Source organism: Hippocampus comes, unplaced genomic scaffold (assembly GCF_001891065.2).
Source record: "Hippocampus comes isolate QL1 unplaced genomic scaffold, H_comes_QL1_v1.1 scaffold397, whole genome shotgun sequence".
Lineage (NCBI taxonomy): Eukaryota > Metazoa > Chordata > Actinopteri > Syngnathiformes > Syngnathidae > Hippocampus > Hippocampus comes.
The window spans coordinates 513,746-534,491 of NW_017804968.1; the positions used below are offsets into that span (position 1 = coordinate 513,746).

At 43.1% G+C, this 20,746-nt stretch overlaps 1 protein-coding gene across 2 annotated transcripts in view; it reads right to left on the reverse strand.

The window, feature by feature from the left end:
• Positions 1-632: 632 nt before the first annotated feature.
• utrn (utrophin) overlaps positions 633-20,746 on the reverse strand; it is an 82,565-nt gene continuing 62,451 nt past the window's right edge. For both annotated transcript variants that reach the window (XM_019889636.1, XM_019889631.1), the window contains exons 56-67: positions 19,175-19,331; positions 12,971-13,100; positions 11,959-12,227; positions 11,688-11,834; positions 11,213-11,291; positions 10,622-10,682; positions 7,028-7,089; positions 6,840-6,914; positions 4,545-4,746; positions 4,179-4,264; positions 2,593-2,640; positions 633-745 (exon numbers count right to left, since the gene is read on the reverse strand). In XM_019889636.1, the coding sequence (XP_019745195.1) occupies positions 735-745; positions 2,593-2,640; positions 4,179-4,264; positions 4,545-4,746; positions 6,840-6,914; positions 7,028-7,089; positions 10,622-10,682; positions 11,213-11,291; positions 11,688-11,834; positions 11,959-12,227; positions 12,971-13,100; positions 19,175-19,331 (1,327 nt within the window). In that variant the 3' untranslated portion in view covers positions 633-734. The remainder of the gene's footprint in view (positions 746-2,592; positions 2,641-4,178; positions 4,265-4,544; positions 4,747-6,839; positions 6,915-7,027; positions 7,090-10,621; positions 10,683-11,212; positions 11,292-11,687; positions 11,835-11,958; positions 12,228-12,970; positions 13,101-19,174; positions 19,332-20,746) is intronic.

Below are 20,746 nucleotides of genomic sequence, written 5' to 3' on the forward strand. Positions count from 1 at the left end.
GCCTCAGCTACTCAATTGGTTCGTTTTCAACCGCCAACAGCAAACTAAATTTCGGTTGAAAAAGCTCCCCGAACCTGGTCCAAAACCGAGACTGTGATTTCCTCAAGGCTTACTCCGCACTCTCCTTGCTCCTGTCATCGATCAGTGACATGACTTCGGAGACACTTGATTCATCAACCGATTTGTCTGGTTTTCGGTTGAAAGAAGACCAGTTCACCACAGGGCATCTTGGCACGATGTTACAATTCCGCAAAATGGAAAATAAATAAATAAATAATCGAACCAGAACAAAACGTGCGTGTGTGTTATGGGTTGTTGGCCAACATCGTGTGTGAATGTACAAACCCTGTGGAGGTTTAAATGATATTTAGTGAGTGGTCTGGCCTCTGCTGACATTTAGATAAATGCCCACCAGAGCAGAGCTGCCCTTTATGATTATCAGCAAACACCAGCGTGTGTGCGTGTCTGCCTTTGAACTGCGCACACCCACACAGCCACACACCCGCCCACAAACCCACACACAGACACACGCAACCTCCATTTCACAAAAAGCTCCCGGCTCAGTGCAAGACGCGTACCTGAAGCCCACAATGGGACACTCCTTGCAGATGTTGCACTTGGCCTGATGCTTGGCTGTCTCGGCGGCAGCCACTCGGTGCAGGACGGGGAGCCACACCATGGACTGAGGCTCCAGACGCATCCAGTCCACAAACTGCCTGGGCTCCAGTTCCACCTTATTGGTCGCCTACCAGACAAAGGAGGACATGGACGAACTGTGTTTGGTAACTTGTCAGGGATATGACCCAAAAAAAAAAAAAAAAAAAAGCTCCAGGCTATTAATTGCCACTCCCATTTGAAGTTTACTGTCAAACTAAACATCAAACAAAGAGACGTACACACTGTGTATTTAATTTAAAGCAGCTAAATAACTTTACCTTTGGGAATGCTACCTTAATGCTAACACATGACAGAGTGTTGTAAACTTTGAAGAACCGAGATTGACCACCTTTTGTTTGTTTGTTTAAAGACGAAAATGAACCAATCTGAGAAGGCCGTTCATAATAATGTCAGGGAAGAATTCCTGCCCCCTGGTCCAGCCAAAAAAAAAAATCAAACATAACCTTTCTGACACTGACAACAAAACAACAAAAGGGCAACAAAAGGTTGCAGTAGTTTTCAACTGAATCAATTGTGAATCTTTTAATTCTTGTCAATATTCCTGAATAAGCACAGCGATTTTTCAACTTTCAGCACGTTTTCCGTCCTTGCCATATATAATTGAGCAGTGTAAAGTGGATTCAGTAGAATTCATTGGACAAATAAGACAGGCACTTTAAAAAAGGGGAAGAAATTGATACGGTATATGGGCTCAATAAGTGCCCCAAAGGCCAATGAAAAAATAGCAGCCACACCCCAGTTTTCGCTATGCAGAGTCCACATTACTCAATCATAAATCCTCTCCACACTGACGAATGGAAAAAAAAAAATCCAACGATCAATATCTTTTGAACTGACTCGATGTCTTCGCGCGCTCAAGTCAGAAGTATAGAATTACGATGTTTACACACAAGCTACCGCAGCGTGAAGGGGGTGACCCCCGATAAGACAGATGGACGGTTAAATGGAAGCCAGTGACAAAAGTACAGTCAAGGAAGCCAAATTTATCGCCGTGCTATGCATTCATCATGAGATCGTTAAAGCAAATGGATAGGACGTCATTGACGGGACGGACACAGGTGTCACGCAGCGCCTGCGCTTGTGTGTGTGTGTGTGCAAAAAGTTTCAAGGAACCAACTTAGTTTGATGATTGAATGACTTATGCACGACTGCAGCACATCTGGCGCGCCAATTCGGGATGGAGCCAGCGTGCTATTTATTTTGTGCGTGTGCATCCACAGGAAAAAAAAAGGAGAGAAATTTATCACCTCACCCCAATTTAAATGCCCACTTCCCGGAAATGAAACCGTGGCGGAAGAGAGCGAGAGCAAGCAGGAGAGAAAGAGGAATGGACGCGAGATCCCCGAGGGGATAAAGACATCGTTAAATGCCAGGAACATCCAATGATAAAGCTGCTAAATTGATTCGCTGGCTGTCGTAAAGCAGCGGGGAGGACAGGCGGCAGCTGACCGCAGGCCATGAGCGGCTGTGCGGTTGGTCAGCACGTCTTCAATATTCTAGTCCTTCTTTGGCTTTGAGGTGGTGACGCGGCGGAATAGAAATGAGCTGTGATGAAGATGCTTCACTACTGTCTGCTACTTCCACTTGACTTTGGGTGAAGTCAATTGATTCCCCGCTTTGCATCCCACAAAGCATCCTCCAGTATGCAGCATAAATGTTACAATCTGAGGGCCTTTTTTGTTTTTTATTAGTCTACTAAAATGTTTTTTTTTTAAATGCACGGCACGCCAGCGTAACCCGTATGTTGTAACATGCTGCGTTCTTACGTGCTGGAAGCAGCTGCGCACGAGTACGCAGCATAAATGTTACAATCTCAGGGGCTTTTTTTGTTTTTTATTAGTCTACTAAAAAAAATTTTTTTAAATGCACGGCACGCCAGCGTAACTCGTATATTGTAATATGCTGCGTCCTTACGTGCTGGAAGCAGCTGCGCACCCGCCGACGCCGCCTGACTGAAGAGATCTGCGGAGGGATGGACAGAGGAAGGTATAAGGCGAGAGGATCTTCTCCGTGTCTCCATTTTCTGTTGCGTTTGTCCTCGCAAGAATCGTTTTGTGAATTTTATTCAACATGTGCAAATTTAAATTGTGTGTAGTCAACGACAGACCACCCGATCACAACTTCTCCTTGGCCCCACAGGCCAATAGAAAATTGTCACATAGTAGGCACGCCCACTTGTTGCTAGGTAGACTTCATAGGGCTCAATTCTGACGGCCATCAAGGCCAATGAAGAAAATTATCATTTGCTTCCATGGTCACATGTTGCTAGGCAGAATTCACAGGTCAAATGGATGAAAATGCAATATATCAGCAGTCCTCAACTTGTTAGCAGGCAAAATTCGACCTGCCCCCAAAGACAAATGGGGGTGGGGTGGGGGGAGGGAGGGTTTTCACCAGTCATGCTGCCTGCCTTGTTGCCAGGCAGATTTCATGGGCGCAGTTATAACTGAATAACGGGCTAATGAAAAAAGAAAAAAAAAGTGCCATGCCACACTGGCCCATTTGTTGTCAGGCTGAGTTCATTGAGCTTAATTACAACAGAAACCCATCTGATCTGTATTAAATACAAATTCACAAGAGAACATCACATTTCCAAAAATAAAAGGCCATTGTGCGTTCCTCACATTTCTTCTGACAGAAACTACAATAGAGTGCATGAACTAAACCATGCTAACCTCTCACAAGAGTCTTTCCTCTTGAAGAGAATCACGGTGATTGATTTTAGTGGTACTTTTAAAACATCTCTCACACACACACACACACACACACACGCACGCACACGCACACAAAGAACAGAGACAAAGGGCATGACAGCTTTTCGTGCTCTGATTAAAGCTGACTTCAGCCCCATTTCCCTCTTTCCTGTAAGGCGTGTGTGTGACTTCCTTTCTCCACACACACCACTTTATGACATCAAACCTATCAATACCAATGTGCTCGCAGATATCGTTTGACACAGCCGACTATGTGTGTGCGCGTGTGGGAGCAATTTCTGAGCCAATGAGAGTGCGGGGAGAGAGGAAAAATGCGATCAGGCGTGGATGATCCCCTTCGCAGCCTAATAGAATGTGCCGAGGGAATGCCGAAGCTCAGGGACAGAACATTTGACGGAAAGGCATGTGCAAACGGGAGGAAAAGGAGGAAAGGGAGCCGAAGTAAACAATGACGGAGTGACACTGGCGGACAATTGGGACAAGGAGAGAGAAGGGCAATAAAGGAAAATAAAAAAACAAATACATTCACACCGACTCATCCTCCAAATAAACATGCAAGGACAATGATGTAAAGCGTAGGAGGTCGCTCATCCAATTACCCCAGCAGCATGGAAAGCCGTTTTGAGCAGTTAGTTGACAGACTGTAGGAGTAGGATCTTTGTCCGCTAGTGCCCTTATTAAACGACTAGCGCGCTGACTTTCTCCATCCGTCTGTGTGTGTGTGTGTGTGTGTGTGTGTGTGTGTGTGTGTGTGTGTGTGTGTGTGTATGAGTGAACATAACTTACATTTGTATTTCTCCTCGAGGTGGCCCTTGCAGAGAGACAGCAAGCCGATCTTCATTGACATGACACGGATCTTCCCGCTTCGACCACTTTTAAAATCAACACAAGAATCAATGAGACGTGGAAAAAAAAATCATATCAATTTATACTAACAAGAGAAACATGATTCATTCATGTGGAGCTGATCCATATTAGGAAGGTGTGGTTTTGGAGGTCTATGGTCTACTGCAACCTTATTATCAGACCCATTTTCCTACCGTGCTCTGAGATTTTTTTTAATTTTTTTTTTTTATTTTAATGACAGCACCTCAGAAGTATTTGTGTCTTTTGGATAACAGCTTTTGTTTCTAACTATGCATTCAAACATACGTGTCGTAGACATTGAGCAGCCAGTTGAGACACATGTCGACGCAGAGGGGCACGTTGACCAGGTCTTTGTGCTCCTGCTCCAGGCCGTCGTAGATGGTCGTCAGGCAGTTGATGACGTCCGGGACGGACATCAACTGGTTGTTGTTGGTCAACTTGTGCTGCGCAAAAGTGTTCTGGGCCACGTTCAGGTCCAGAAGGTCCACTGCAGATGGAGGACATGTGATGAGTCTGATAAAATACACGATGAACTTTCGAGCAGCGGTGCTGAGTGACATTTGAGAAACAGGACAAGGAGCTAAAAAGTGGCCCACCGTGTTCATAGAAGCATATCGGAGTGTGAATAGTGAGAGAACAGATGGATCATCGTGATTAATTATTGATATGATGGAAATTAACCAGTCAGTTTCCACAAATATAATTTGCTGGTGACATAATCTTTTCACACACTTTTTTTTTTTTTTTTAATAAAGCATGGGGGAAAAAAGATGAAAAGGCAGAATTGGGGCTTCTCATAAAAGTTTAGACACAAATTTTTCGGCTTTACGATTTCACCTCTGCTCATTAACTGTGATAAGTTCTGGCTTCCAGTTTTAGCAAATCGTGCTTGGCTTCCAAATGGAATGCGCTAATAGGGGAATTAATCAAACATGCCATATTTTCATGAGCATACGGCGCACCGTGTTAAAAGGTGCAGTCTCGGTTATGACGCAGGCATGGTAAAACACACGCTAGCTTGAAAAAAATAGGGTAGCATGCATGTACGCTAGCATATGTTTTTAAAAGGCAGCGGGAGCAAAACATTATTAGGTGCCCATTTTTTTTTTCCTTACATATGACTTTTAAGTGCCCCTTGTGGTCGTGGAAATTACCTTAATTGATTTGGAAAGTGAAGAAATTGAAAAGTGTTCATCAACTATCCGGTGAGTAGTTAGCCAGTTCGCTACGCCTGCGCCCTGAAAATGCATTTTTCAACTGCTTGTTTTAGAGTGCATGCAGTTGTATTAAATTTTCCGGTCCAGTACAGTTGCATTTAATACAAAGATTTAGGTACTTTTTTCATTGAGTTATTTTTTAATTTTATGTGCAATAAATTTGAATTGAATCAGTATTGAAGGTTATTTTAAATCTTCCTTACACACAGGGCCCGGATGATTAATCAGGTATCCAGCCTGTAATTTATCTTTATCTTTATTGCTGTAAGCAGTAAGGAACCCAAAAAGAAGTTATTTCATTGACGATATGTATTTTTTAATTAATTGGTGCAGTGAAAAAAAAAAAACCAACAAAACTGAATTATGTTAAGCTGTCAGTCAACATTTGTTATCACTGACATCTCCGTCAATTTCCTTGCCTTATGTTACCTCCCGTTCACCAAGCCGCACGCACCCACACACGGCACATTCGCTAGCTGCCACGCAAACTCGTTTGTGCCATTTGAGGCCCCCTGGCACCGACTTAACCCAATTAGACGTTTTATTGTATGCCTGTCATGCGCGTGTGCGTGCAAATGTGTCATTCACACACATTACATGAGCAGACATTTGCGCAAAAAAAAAAAAAAAAAGACGAAACACAAAAGAGACCCGTGGATCCGTGTATGGCATCAACATTGGGATTGGATTGCCTACGTTTGAAAACAATCAGGCTAATGCATCCCCCGCAACAAATAGCGACGCGCATTGAAAAACAACAGTGCAAAAATGATGGGTTTGTATCGTTGCAGCTCATTAGCGGTCCAGCACAAATACTCCGGCGCACCAGCTTGAAAGCGCACCTGCACTGAGGAGTTTTATCTTTTTGCAGGGGGAGACAGCTGGGTCGTCTCAAAGGGTGGGCGGCTATTATAACGTTGTCTCTCGGGTGAGTGATTGTTGAGACTGCACTGTGCTTCCTTACTCTACTACAGACATCGAGGTCTGTAACGACAAACTGAAAATTATGACAGCTCGGGACAAAGTGCTGTCACCCAGCAAACTGGACAAGAAATGTAAAATTAAAGAGTCAATGCGCTTTAGCTGGTCAACCTTTAGCTGGTTTTTGGTCTTGGTCCTGTCATGGTCTTGACTTACGTCGGTCTCGGCACCCAAAAATCTTGGTCTCTTTTGAGTTCTGGTCATTGGGCAAGCGCGTACAAACCTGCTACAGAGCACTCGTGCTTCCCCGTGTATATTTGCACAAATGTATCTTCAGTCCATCCATGCTGTGCTGTTCACTAAAGTAAAAGCAATTTGAACAGCGTATCCCCTTGTTGCGTCCACTTAGTAGCATTTGTGTGCGCGTGTGTGCGTGACTTACAGCACAGAGCTTTCTGCAGACGGCGAATCTTCATGGCGGTGCGGTACGCCGAGAATCTCACGTTGTTCAAGTCCGCTGTGAACAAAAAGCAGAATTTTACTGGGTCCATCATTGTGAAATGCAACAGACTGCCAGATTTGGTACTGATCTGACGAAAGAGGCATCAAATGAGCTTTTGTGTGACCTACCTAGCGACTGGTAGAGCTCCGTCATCTTGGGATGGTCCCAGCAGGTTGTTTGTGTCTGATGGCTGAAAACAGCAGAAGAAGAAAAAAAACGCCATCAGGATAAAGACCATGAGTGAGTGCCAGGTGCCACACGCAACGATCTTATTTCCAGCACAGCTCAATCCGGTAGACCGTTGGCCAGTAAGCCACAATGCAAGTGGACTGTAACGTCAAAAAGTGAAGACATCAGTGCGTTGGCAACAGTGGCTCGCACTATTTAGTGTGTTTGTGCTGCGAAAACTGTCATCGCTGTTTGAGTTCTCAAATACCGTGCGTGTGTCCAGTGAAAGCAGCTAAAAACCATACTCAACTGTCAATCAAATGCCACTCCCACAACCTGGGAAAATGGATGCTAACTTCTATAGCATCTTTATTTTGCTTACTTCAGAAGCGATATTATATCTTCTAAAATACATCCCATGTAGCTACAACGGGGCGCTCTAAAACAGCCACGCCAGCCTGACACACGGCCAACAACGAGGTGCACTATTATCCGAAGCAAAGATGCGTTTTCGTGGTGTGAGTATAGTTAGCTAGCTAACTCCATGTCGCGATTACTGAATGGTCTTTTAACTTCCTACGAAGCAAAGTCAAAGTTGACACAGCAAAATTAAAAAAAAAAAAAAACAACCAACCAAACAAACAAATGCAAATATTATAGCCGAAGTAAGCAAAAAAAGGTGGCGGTGTGCAAATAAGTTCCCACCGACGGAAACCCACCGCAGTGCTCCGTTTCCTGCTTGTTTATTACCCCATTACGAATAAAATAGAGCCCAATAAATAAACAGACTGCAGCGCGCAAGCTGCTTCTATTGCCGCTCATAATGACGGAGGCGCGCGGTAGCCCCGCTGCACAACAGCGCGGGCCGGCGTTTCTATCAACGCTGAGGGTGCAGCGCGTGTGTGTAAATCAGCAGCTCATGAATGCTGAAATGAGAACGGCGGCGCTGTCAGCGTGCGCTCACAAACTTTGACACAGATGCTACTAAGATGGTGGAGTTTCGATAAAACAGCAGGAAGCGCGTGTGGGGGGGCCCAAGGGGACAAATAGATTCTAAGGTGAGCAGTTCAGTTGGGAGAGCTGTCGTAAAAGTTGGAGTTATTTTCTTTTTTTACATGTCATTAAATGAGCAACGAGAGAAAGCAATTTCTGTCGAAATTGTGTATGAATGCTGAAGAGTTGACGATTAACTGGAATGGTTCTCGCAGTCATATTCTTTATCCTCAGTGAAGATAAATACTCATCTTGTCTTATACTGCCCCCAGGTGGCGAAGGCAGGCACACCAGAGGGAGCAGCGCAATGGCCATTGACTTGTAGTACAAAAAGTACAAAAACTGTACAATGGCAAGAACTGGCGGAATAATCATAAAGAAATATTGGGAGCGGAACAACATGTGCGAATAAGCTTAAGTGTGTTTAAAGTGTGTGGATCCCACCTATTACATATCCCAAAAAGTCACCAAAACCACAAAATGTGACACAATGAGATGATGAGTGCAGTTTCCTTTTATCTCCACCAATTTGAAATGAAAATGCACTGCCGGCAAGTGGTCCCGAAACAGCCCTTGTTGCTGCGTCAGGACCAGCGGGGGCCTTGTGAAAGGACAGAGCGATCCACTCTGGATGCTGACATTTTGTCTCCAGAGCCATTATTAAATGCCATCTCTCAATAAGCATCAACAAATCAAATGAGGTCTCTGGAGGCTAAAGTGCAGACTGCGGCAGGTAGATAGAAATGGTGCGTCATGGCAGTTTTTTTTTTTTTTTTTTTAAAGCAGCAGGAATATGATCAGCATTTTTGACATTTTTTAGTACGCACATCCACTTGCGGATAAAGGGTAAAAATGTACACCTTGATTTGTATGCCGATTTGCCGATTGCAATGGCAGAAGTTGTGAGAATTAGTGACAGGCGAACAGATGGACGGATACGTGGGGTATCCCTCACATAAAAAAAAAATACATATATATATATATTAAGTTGAAATTAGCGATGCGCGCACCCTGCTGAAGTAGAATTTACATCCCAGTTGAGTTCACGTCTGACGCATATGTGTGCTTTAAACCCCTGTTCCATTGATTTGTTTACGAAAGTGGGTTGCTGCAGGTTCAGCGGCCGGCCACATCTGTGTTCAAACGCTGCTGGCTTTTATCTCCCAACAGCTAAACACATTCCAATAATAACAAATCGACCGTCCGTCTGTTCCCCCGCCCCACCCCCCTCCGTGGGTCCAAACACAGTGTATGTGGCTCAAACGCTTCTTATTGATCTTTCCATTTAGAACCTCATAAAAGTTTAAAAAAAATCAGTGACATATACAATATGAAATAACCTTTTGGAACACTGCAGACGACGCTGGTAAACAAATAAAAAATACAAATGATAATACAATATGACACCAAAGAGTCAATGTATTAAGCACGGTGCAACTTCCAAGGCAGTGATTGCCATCCACCGTGTCATTAAATTAAATTAAATGTATTGAACTCTTCGCAGATCACTAATTGTTTTGTCAATATACAGTTGACATTACATGCAACAATTTTATCAAGAGTGACATTTCGAATATGAGCGAACTCGAGAGTGAAACAAATAAACTGCAGTCTGACTTGGGCAGTCAGCAGTTTAGGCGGTTGGATGATTTGTGGCTAACGAAGCTAAAAAAAGTAACTGCTCCTGTTTCACCTGATTTGACCAAAAAAAAAAAAAAAAAAAAAAAAGTGAATGGGAAGCAAGACAACAAGCTGAAATTGTGACTATCAGAGCGGCAAGAGATGCGCTTGCCACTGTCAAGCGGGTGTTATCTATTCACCAGGTAGACACGTCGAATCAGCAGAAAGACAACTGTTTTGCGGAACTGAGCTGAATATGACATGTCGGTGGAGGTCTTTGTTATAATGACTGTGCCCGAGAAATATTTCAGTGACAATGAGCTGTTTTTGAAATCACGTTTACTTTTTTTGCTTGTTTTTTTTAGTCCTTTTGCGATGCAAATTATGCACATTAAAGTAAAAACTGTAGAAAGTTAAAATAAACATATTCATTTGGCAAGTGTGTGTGTGTGTGTGGGGGGGGGGCATACATTTTCCCACATGCATTTGTGAGTCTCTGTTATGGCCCACTGAAAGCAAGGTTTAACGTTTTCATCATAATTTCAATACATATATTGGGTACAAACACAATAATGCATCAAACAAATTTTCAACTACATGTACTTTCTTATCTGCGGAGTCATCATGAGTCTTATGATTGAGTAAATTTACTTTATTTAATCTACGACTCTTGGCAGGTTCCACAAAATGGAGCCTTCTCCCTCCCTAAACACTGAACCACATTATCCATTTTTGAAAACGGTTTCCAAGCTACAAAGGGTTGCTTAACTTCCCCGTCTCCGCTAACAGTAAATCAGTGCAATTTCCTGAGATAAATATTTGCATGTAGGGTGTATATGTAGGTCAGTGCTTCTGTTGGGCCTCGCTGCATCTGACCAACAACCACTGGAGTAGAGCAACTATTTTAGCCAACGACGTCACACATTTTTCTGGACACTTACTTGATATAATATGGAACTTTATTTTGAGACACCGCCCGCTGCCAGGGGAGCTGCACAGAAGCTACGGAGACAAGGAAAGACCATACTGAGAGACTCAAGTAAAAAATAAAAACAAAAACATGCATGAAATAGAGGAAGTGGGTGGGCGGGGCTTTCCAGGCAGATGGAAGAAATAGGAGCGTATAAAATATAGTTGGCGGACCTGTATAACCGAGGCGACTCATGTGCCCAGAAATGTCTCAGCTATCCGAAGCTGCATTAAGACTATTAGCAGTGACTATTAACGCTTGGTTGATTCCCACAATCCCTTTTCTGACAAAGGCATCGAGGAGCACACCAATGAAAAGACATAAAAAAAAAAAAAAAAAATTAAAAAAAATAGAGATTGGGAGATAAGAGCAAGGCTTTATTGATCCCTGAGTGGAAATTATGCTACCGGGGTAATGAGTGTCCATGTGAGATGATAGATGCTTTCTGGTTTGTCTGTCCTTGAAATAATGTCACAACTGAGGGCCAATACTGCATTAAAAAAAAACAACAACAACAGAAAAACAACCCATAGGTGATTTCAAGCGAATGTTTGCTACTCACTGGATAAGAAATGCTGAGAGGAGGGGCCAAAGTCTCGGTGGGCTTCCTGGAGGAGCTTCAGTCTGTCCTCCACTGCCACCTGCAACAAGTCGTCCAAAAGATTATTCAAAAACACAGCCCAATTTTGAATCGCACTGATGCAAAATGGCCGAGGAAGCTTAAGTTCAAACAGGTAAGCGTTCAAATGACTTTATAGGACAGCGGATCTTCGGTTTTCATCTGCCCTTGTAATGAATGGTATGACTCAAATTTTCAGCAATTATTTTTCCTTGATGCGTGCGACTGGTATGTTGCGAAAATAGCCTTGCAGTACCAAGCTGTGATTATACATAGGGTGTGTTTGGAACAAAAGGTGAAATGGGAGGGATGAGTAAAGAAAGAGGAAAAAAAAAAGACGAGACAAGTCCAGATAAAATACTGTAGCATGATGGGAAAAGTGTTTAATATGGCCGCATCCACTGAGGCTGCGCTGTACCTGTAGTAGCTTCCACCTCATGTTGAGCTGGTCCAGCTGCCTGGAGGCAGTGGAGGACAGCTGGATGTCCAGCGGAGTCAGCTCTGCAGAAAGCTCATTTACTATCTGGACATCCTGACGCAGTGGGCTGATTTCTTCCCGGAACACCTTAAAAAAAAAAAAAAAAAAAAAGGCGGGGAAATGGGTTGATGGTATACAAATAAATGCAACCCTTCTTCTTTTAATTCTTGATGTAGCCCATGTGCTAAGAGATGGCTTGACTCATGCTTACCAGAGTCTGGTCGATGTGGTCCTGCAGGGAGTCGATGAGCAGGTCACCCACAGGCTGCCAACCGGACTTGGCGTCCTCGGCCCGAGTCAGCCGCAGATCCAGTTGGTCCATGGAGCTCTGGAGCTCCTGCAATCGCTCCAGGGCTTGCTCCACCTGATTCTGCCAGCCTCCCGCGTGGCCCCTCAGACGCTCCCAGCGTTCCCTCACCTCGCCCGTCTGCTTGCGAATGGCCCGAGCCAGGCCACGGGCCTTTTGCTCCGGGCTGAGGTCTGGAAGGAATCAGGGAAATAATAAACAAAACAGTCTCAGTGTTATTTATTGGAGGATGCTTGCTGGATGAACATTGTGGTCTTCTACAACCGTTTTCCCGAGCTTGGAATTTGCTCTCCGGGGTGCTGATTGAATTGAGTACGAGCGTCTTTAGTCATGCAGACAACAATCAAAAGCCTAATAAGAGTGGAGGGAACGTACACAATTAGCTGTTTACCACTGTGCCACATCCCAACGACTTTGATTAAACAGGGCGCATACACTCCGATGTCAACTCATCGGTTGATAAAAGCGGACGATACTTTGATCGCGGCGTCAAGAGAGCACAGCGATGTCTGTCGACGCTCTGAAGTCGTGCCACACCCCCATCGCGCCCTCTTGGCTCTCTTTAATTATTAACGGGGAAAAAAAAAACGAGGATCGTTTGAAGGCAAATGTGGTGACTGGACAAAATCTGAATAATTTAAGAGTGGTAACCTTAACGAGTTGATGCATTTTTTAATTTCCCAATGGGGTCAGGATTGCCGGTAATGCTGACATATAAACGGATTGTGTTGCAAAACTTAAGTGCATCTTGCTTGCTTTGGATATCTAACTTCGTTAAAGGATTGATCGGTTTGAGAAAAAAAAAAGAAAAAAAAAACACTGGCTCCATGACTTCAGTCATCAAATTCAATTCTGTGTGCTGTGCTGTCAACACAATGTTATCCGGCTTCAAGAACGCTCCTGCCCAAGTACCAACCTGTCTTGGGCTGCAGGTTCTTGCGTGGTTCTCCTGGACCTTCAATGGGCTGCTCTGCCAGAAACATGCGAGCTTGCTCCAATGTGCTGATCACCAGCTGCTCGCGTTCTTTCAGTTCCGACTGCAGCATCTAAAAAAAAAAGAGGAACGCATTCAAAGGCGTTCAAGGAGTTCTATCAAAAACAACAAATCGCAGTTGCTTTTTTTGAGTCGAATGAAACACTTGCATATGGCCTTCGTGGTCGCAATGATTGGCCCCAATGATGGACGCTCAATCTTTGAGAGAAGTAGGGGAGGGGGGACGTTGCCATATAACAGTATAATTATTTTCGTTTTAATACACGCAAGACCCGGCGGGACTTCATTGCTTATCGGAGTGTGTGATTACTTTACGAGGCGGCCGTGTAAGTGTGAGACGCTGCCAGGCAGCTTGACGAAACGGGACGAGCTTGCTCGGTAACGCCACTTTCACGGTTTTTAAAACATGTACACAAGAAACAAGGCAGATTTTTTTTAACTCATTCAGTACCAGCCAATTCTGGACCAAGTCTGAAAAGATGTTTTAAAACGTCTTTGGGAGTGAATGAGTTAACTGCGAAATTTCAAAGTTCAAGACAATATTAAAAGGCGCGAAACAAACACTCATCACCTCAACAAATCCCACTGCCCTCTCCCTAAATTTTGAATAGATCAGAAAGAGTAGACTTTTTTTTACAAACATTTGTAACAGTTAAAAAAAAATCCAAGATAAAAACTTTTAAGACAACATAATAACTTGCCATTTTTTCTTGTAATACTCTACCACATATCAGACTTAAAAAAAAATTTGATCGTTACGAGTGATTCTTTTTTCCAAATAAGCAACTCGCGACAAATCTAGATTTTTTTTAAACAACCCCACTCCAAAAAATATTTTTTTAATGCGAAAAAACTGAAAAAAAATTATTTCCTAAAACTACCTCATATGGATAATTTAGCTGTATATCATTTGTGCAACACAACTAATGGATTATTTCCGAGGTGACTTAAGGTACACGTCCCTCCAGCTCTCCCACGTAACAAATATCTTCTGCCGAAATGGGATGTGAAGACAAAAAAAGCAAAGAATAGCTCAGCAGGAGTGTGGGAATTTAAATCCCCTCCACCGGTCTTGAAACGTGTCCTCTTTTGTTCCCGTTTCCTGCACGTGTTCACTCAAGGCAGCCTAAGTTCACGGAGACTGCCAACAAGTGAACAAACGCAGGCCTCGCGCTGAAAGAAGGCACGGGGGGGACGAATAAATGAAACCGCCGGGTTTGCTAATAAATGATTTTTGCCCTTATCCTCCGGTTCCTGCGCAGGAAGCGTAGTGGACGGATAGCAAGAGAGATAAATCGAGGGCAACTTCCTCGACGGGCAGTAGTCGTGCGAAGAGGCCAAAGGAGGTTTTTGGGAGGATAGGAAAACGAAATGAGAGGGGAGATAAAGTGTGAAGGACGGCTTATTCAAAGATCCATTGGATTATTCATTTCATTTCAGCGCAATGCTCTTGGCTGCGCTGATTGTCCACTTGGCATTTCCTCAAACTAATAAAACTAAAGAATGGAGCATTTGTGAAATTAAAAACAAATCTGCTTGACAAACAAACCAGTCAAAATGAAATAAAAGCCAATGCAAATGAAAAATCCAAAACGATTCCTAATGCTGATCCTCACAGAGCCAAAGCACGTGAGCCCTCAATGACATCATCATCAAACATTTTTTTTGTGTGTGTGCGTGCGTTCAAAAACTTTTGGCGTGTGTTCAAAAAGTGAGGCGGGGTATATGGGCTCACTGCAAGTCTTTTCAATTAAAACAAATTTAAATTTCACGAATGTAAAAAAATATATCAACTACATATTTAAGCCAATGTGCTTTTCATTTCGCTGACAAATCCCATCTGGCCGGTAAAAGATAAGACACGGCTGGCTATGTTCAAGATAAAAGGCTGCTCTTCTTTTCATCACTTATCACAATTGGACTCAGCATGTGTGCTTTAAGTACAAAAAAAATAAAAAAAGAAATGTCTGACTTTTAGTGAGGATGACCTTGGTCGACATTGTGCAATTGTGGCCACCGCACTGAATGATTGAGGCTTGGTGATGTTTGCTCGCGCGGCCAAAGGTGCACAGCAAAGAGTGTTATCGCTAAACGCCGACGGCCAATTCTATCTCATACCCGCTACAACACAATAAGCACAGCTCAAGCCCTCATTTTCCTCCCTTAGACTTAAAGGGGACATCAAAATAGTGGAAAGGGGGGGAAATAGATGACATGCATTTAAGGGCAACTTTACAAACAATTTATCACGAATGTGAATTTGGCAAAACTCCAGGGGAGTGGTGAAATTTGGAAGGTGACAACAATTTTCATGAACAGTATCGAGCTAAACGTGCTAGACGAAAGAATTACTAAGTACAGTTCAGTTGTATTTAACTTTTTTTAAAGTATGTTTGAATGTCATTTTTAAGACGTTTTATTTTGATAATTTCTTTTTACTTTCAACTGCACTGCTTTCACGCTATTAGGAATACAACTACCGGTATATAAAAGTCAAGTCAATATTGTGTTTAAAAAAAAAAAAAACAATCACTCCAGAAGTCTGGATTTGGTAATGGCACGTTTTTTTTAAGCGCTGAAAGACGCAAAAATCAAAGCAGCACTTTACCTTTAATAACAAGCGATATCACAGCTAGCCGGTCAGCGGCTAGCGCTCACGTCTAACGACGTGAAGCGATCGATTCCCTTGTCGACGTAGTTTTAGATCTTAATTTTAGGTCATTCTATAAACCTTCAAGCTCTGCCATTATTAATGATTATAGTATAATAAGTGTAATATAATGTTCGTCAAAAGGGAAGTAACACATCATTTTTTAGTTTTATTTTTTGGCACAGGCCAGCAATATTTCTGCAATAACAGTGTGGGGGTCATCCATTGTTTCTCCTAATGTGTTCTTGAATGTGACTGATGATTCTCTCATGATGTTAAGGTGAAAAGAGCCAAGCACATTTATTGTTCTCTGCTGGAAGCTGGCCTGCGCTCGACGACATCCTTTGTAGGCCATCGCACAGTATCTCAGAAAATGAAGAATGACCCGTCCAGAATTGGAAATGTTTTGTTAAATGTTTTTATGAGGTAACACTGAAAGTAGTGAAGTGGAACGGTGTAAATTTAATGCCGCCCCCACACCCAAAAAATAAAACGCAACTCAATCCACTAGTCTATACTGCTAGCAACAAAAGTGAGTCAGCCCCCGAGCGCAAATGACGTTGAGTTTCCTTATTATTCCTTATTCTTTTGTCTATAATGATTTATTGTTTTACAATATGAGTGAACTGCCTCTTTAATACTTGTATTATTTTATGAGTTCAACAGTTTTTATGTTAAGTTTATGAAACAGTAGAAAAAAAAATTTGAACCTCGCCCCAAAAAAAAAAAAAAAAAAAAGGCTATTTTCCAATCTATCATCTATTTCTAAATATATATGAATTGTGAAAGGCATACGCCGAGTGTCATTTCAGTCCGAGATCGTTTAACATCACACCTGGACATAAATCGAACCAGCGCACAGTCCGTGCGCATGAGGCGTGACGTCTAACAATGTCAGGACTAGCGCGAGATCAGCGAGGGTAGCGGTCGGCGTAGTAAACGGTCTCCGCAGGCTGCCTCATCCATCTGAATGGAATTCCATGTCAACAATATCCAGCGCTTGTAATAAATAACCGCAACGGCTGACAGCCACCAATGAAGACAAACTTACAACCTGGGTCAGCATTGATTACTTAAGACACAAGGCAATGATACCGTGCGGGGACGACGGCTTGAACGCAACAATGATCCGGCGGATAAACTGACGCGGTTGATTATTTAAATGCATTCAAACAAGTTTTATATGCCCCGTTGGCTGCTGATTGCTTGCAATAAAACTGTCGATTAATAACCAAGGACGCACAAAACATTTTGTTTATTTTCGTAGGGGACTGCCGCAAACTGCAATTCATCTTAACGCGACGTGCCTGACCACTTGCCTGATGATGAATAATAACACTGGCGATTACCGCTCGGTGATTTACAAGCACGGGATGTTCCTGCGGTTTCAGCAAACGGCTAAGCTGCCTGCGTTTTTTTTTTTTTTTTATTGATGAAAACGACAAAATGGAGCTTTCACACAGTGAGCCTCCGCTTAACGTGATTTTATTTTATGGGTTTTTTTAAATTCTGGAAAGTTGCCCTTCGCCATATGGCGGTTCACTTTTGGCGGTCTCCCTTGATCCCAGATTTTTTTTTAATCATACTTAACTCATTTTATATCACAGATCTTACGCAGCAATAAGTGCGAGCCAGGAGGAAAGAGTGCCAAAAAGACAGAATGTCGAAAGTTTGCGATCATTTCACACTTAAAATAGTAACTCTTTCAATGCCAGCCATTTTCACCAAAAAAAATGAATAAAAAATAAAGAGAACCCTCTTGAGTGCCAGACATTTTAAGGCATTCTTTCAAGGCTTTTGTTTTATGAGTGTAAAACACGAAAGTGCCAAAGGAAAGATAACACTCTCTTCTTTTATCACAACAAAAGACTGTTTCGACCTTACTCCATTTTTTGGCGTAAGCAGAAAAAAAATATAAAATCAAATAAAAAAATAAAAAAACAGAAAATGAGCCTTTGCTGAAAAGATACATCTCATGCACAGCAGTGACTTTGATGCGAATTATTCGTGACGCCTCAAATATCCGAACAGTTCTTTTCTCCTCTTTGCTTGTGGAGGCTCTCAGTCGTACAGGAAAGTTCCATCGTAGAAAGGGTTCTGTCAGTCGTCATCTGTACCTGTGGGTAAAAAACAAAAACAAAAAACAAAAAACAAAAAAGGACGTTTCGCTTCTCTCACAGAAGCTTCGTCAGCGGTAGACAACCCTGAAGTCTCCGTGAAGACTCCGGGAAGTTGCTCTGCGCTAAAAGGCTGAGCGTGGCCTGTTTGAGGACTGGGTGGGGATGGTTAGTCACGCCCCTATGGTGAAGAGGCCCATTGGTTTCTAAACTCCCTATCATTGGGTCTTGATTAGGCCTATTGTTTGGGCTAAGGCTGAATAGCTACTTTCAGTTAGCCTGATCAGCATGTCTATGTCCCTTACTGGTCAACAAGTTATTGTAAATAGGAGACAGGTTAAATCTGATACCTCCTTCACGGTTCAGAGAGGGTGAAAATTTTTTAACTTTTCTCCTCTTAAAATATCACCACCAACAATGAAAATGCACATTTGATGGCAAAATAATGTATTTACAAAAGAATCCCAGGTGCAACAATTTTACATTTGGCAAACTTTACAAAGTATTTGGTAGTAGTAGTATTTCATAGTGTGTGCACGCGTGCCATAACCTCCATCATGCTTTCCCTCTTTTGTGAAACTCCTCTGCAGTCGATTTAACGTGACAAAACACGCAAGCATTTCCAAGGGTCCGCCATGTTTTTGGAGCTTACGTTATTGTGCCAAATGGTGAGCTCATCCAAGAGAATGCTGCCATTTGCTGGCCATAGTTATTATTTATTTACTTGCTTTCGCAGATGGATGATAAACCCGTCGCTGGCCAAGACTTTTCTCCGCCCATTCGCATTAAAAAAAAAAAAAAAAAAAAAAAAATGGCGCGACTCGCTAAGAATGCCATGGACGTCCTTTCACATCAATGACGCTCAAAGAGTTTAGTGCTATGTGTCACTGCAAAGCAGAACTAGCTTACATAAGTGCTCGGTTACGGAAAGGCAAACGTCGCTAGCTAATTCAAAATAGCCCACGAACACAAGTTAGAGCGAACCGTAATCTTTCCACAAGTGGTCAAGGATAATCACAGCCGCCGAGCACTTTCAATCTCTTGAATAAACAAACTGTAAGGTCATAAAACACATAAGCATTTATTTACAAGCTGCCTCTGGCCACAACTCACACTAAATAAGTCAACACGCATTAGCCAGTTCACGGCCACCCGACTCTAGATTCTCATTCGCTGACTCCCCTGTCACTCATCAGGCCGGCTCTTGATGTGGATGTAAAGAGCCATCATGCCAACAAAGCCACAAGAGGCGGTGTTTGTGACATGAGGGATAAGGAAAAGGACAATGGTAATGACGTGGAAGAAAGAGAAAATACAAAAGGAAATGATTTCGAGACGCACTGTGAGATGGAAACAAACCGTGCAGTGGTTGTGCTGCTGCAGCAGGGTGGGCACGTCTCCACCGACAGGCATCTGCTTGGCGAGCTCCTCGTCCTGCATGCAGATCCACCTCCAGAGCTCCTCCAGGAGGCTCAGCAGACGAGACCAGCGCTCGGCACTGGCTTCCAGGTGGGCTCTGCCAAGGCGAAGCGTCCATTTAGAAATATTTGCATCAAGTTTACGGCACGCACGTTTATTTGACTTTCTTGGGCCACATAAAATTATGCGGCGGGCCAGGAACAGCCCCCCGGGCCTTGAGTTTGAAACCCCTGATCAAAGGCATTTCACGTTCGCAGTCAGCATTAAGCTAGCAGACTTTGCTCAGACAAATGACATGGTCTAGTTGAGCATTTTCATTTTTAAAGACAAAAGCGAATGAATCATTGTCTGCTATTTCAGTTTTACAGTCACCTTTAATTTAACTGGGCGTGAATAATAAGTAGCTTGAAGCTTATTTGGAGAATTGTGCAAAGTGACTGGTGCAAAGGAAAACTTTTAAATTGTCCCTAGGTGTGAGTGTGAGCGCGGATGGATGTTGGTCTCTGTGTGCCCTGCGATTGACTGGCAACCAGTTCGGAGTGTACCCCGCCTGCTGCCCGAAGACAGCTGGGATAGGCTCGAGCACTCCCGCAACCCTCGTGGGGATAAGCGGATTAGATAATGGATGGATGGAAATATGTAAGTGGGACATTTAGCCTCGAGGCTACAAGTGGCATGCAAATCCGGAAGAACCCTCCAGAGCAACACACAGCACGGTTTTTGTGTGGATCTGTCAGAAATCAGATGATTGCATTTTTTTGTTTTTGTTTGTTTCAGTTGGTGCAAAAGTTCTCGTCAGTATTCCTTCCTGTCTTTGTTCCACTGCTTCTCTCTCCGCTCCATCCTGTTTCTCGACGCATCTCCATCTGGCTCTTGTCACCTTTAATTCCACCTACACTTTCTTCACAGCCCTATCAACCAAGAAATATGGTGCTTTTTTTTTTTCCCTTCCTTTGGCGAGGTCGCGACAGACCGAGGTCTATCAGTGTCATCGGAAGTTTATGTGGCTCTCGGCTGCCTCTGGAGATACATACATATTTCACCCCGAAGCGGCACGAAAGACATGCTGAAACACTGGGCGTGTTGTCTCTGATGGACAACGCCCCGAGACCGCATAAATATTTCACAGGCATGCGAGTCACGCTCGATAAAGAAAAAGGCCATCTGTGTGTGGTCCTTTATGGACTGAGCTCAGTGAATGGGGAGATGTCTTTGGGGTCATATATTATGAATAACATGCTAAGTGGAGGGGTAATGGAGTTGCGAGGTCTTTGACTCTGGCCTAATGTTAAGGCTGACGTTTCTTAAGTAACCTCCAGGAAGCCTGGATAAGTTTAAATTAATTTAGATGTATTTATACTTCAATATATAATGTAATACTTTTGAAAGAGTAAATAACTAGGGGCACCTTCAGCACTTGGCCTACCACTGAGGATCGTTACCAGATTACCTATTATGAAATTATGAAATACGATATTTATTGCGAGTGATTAGAAATATTATATATATATA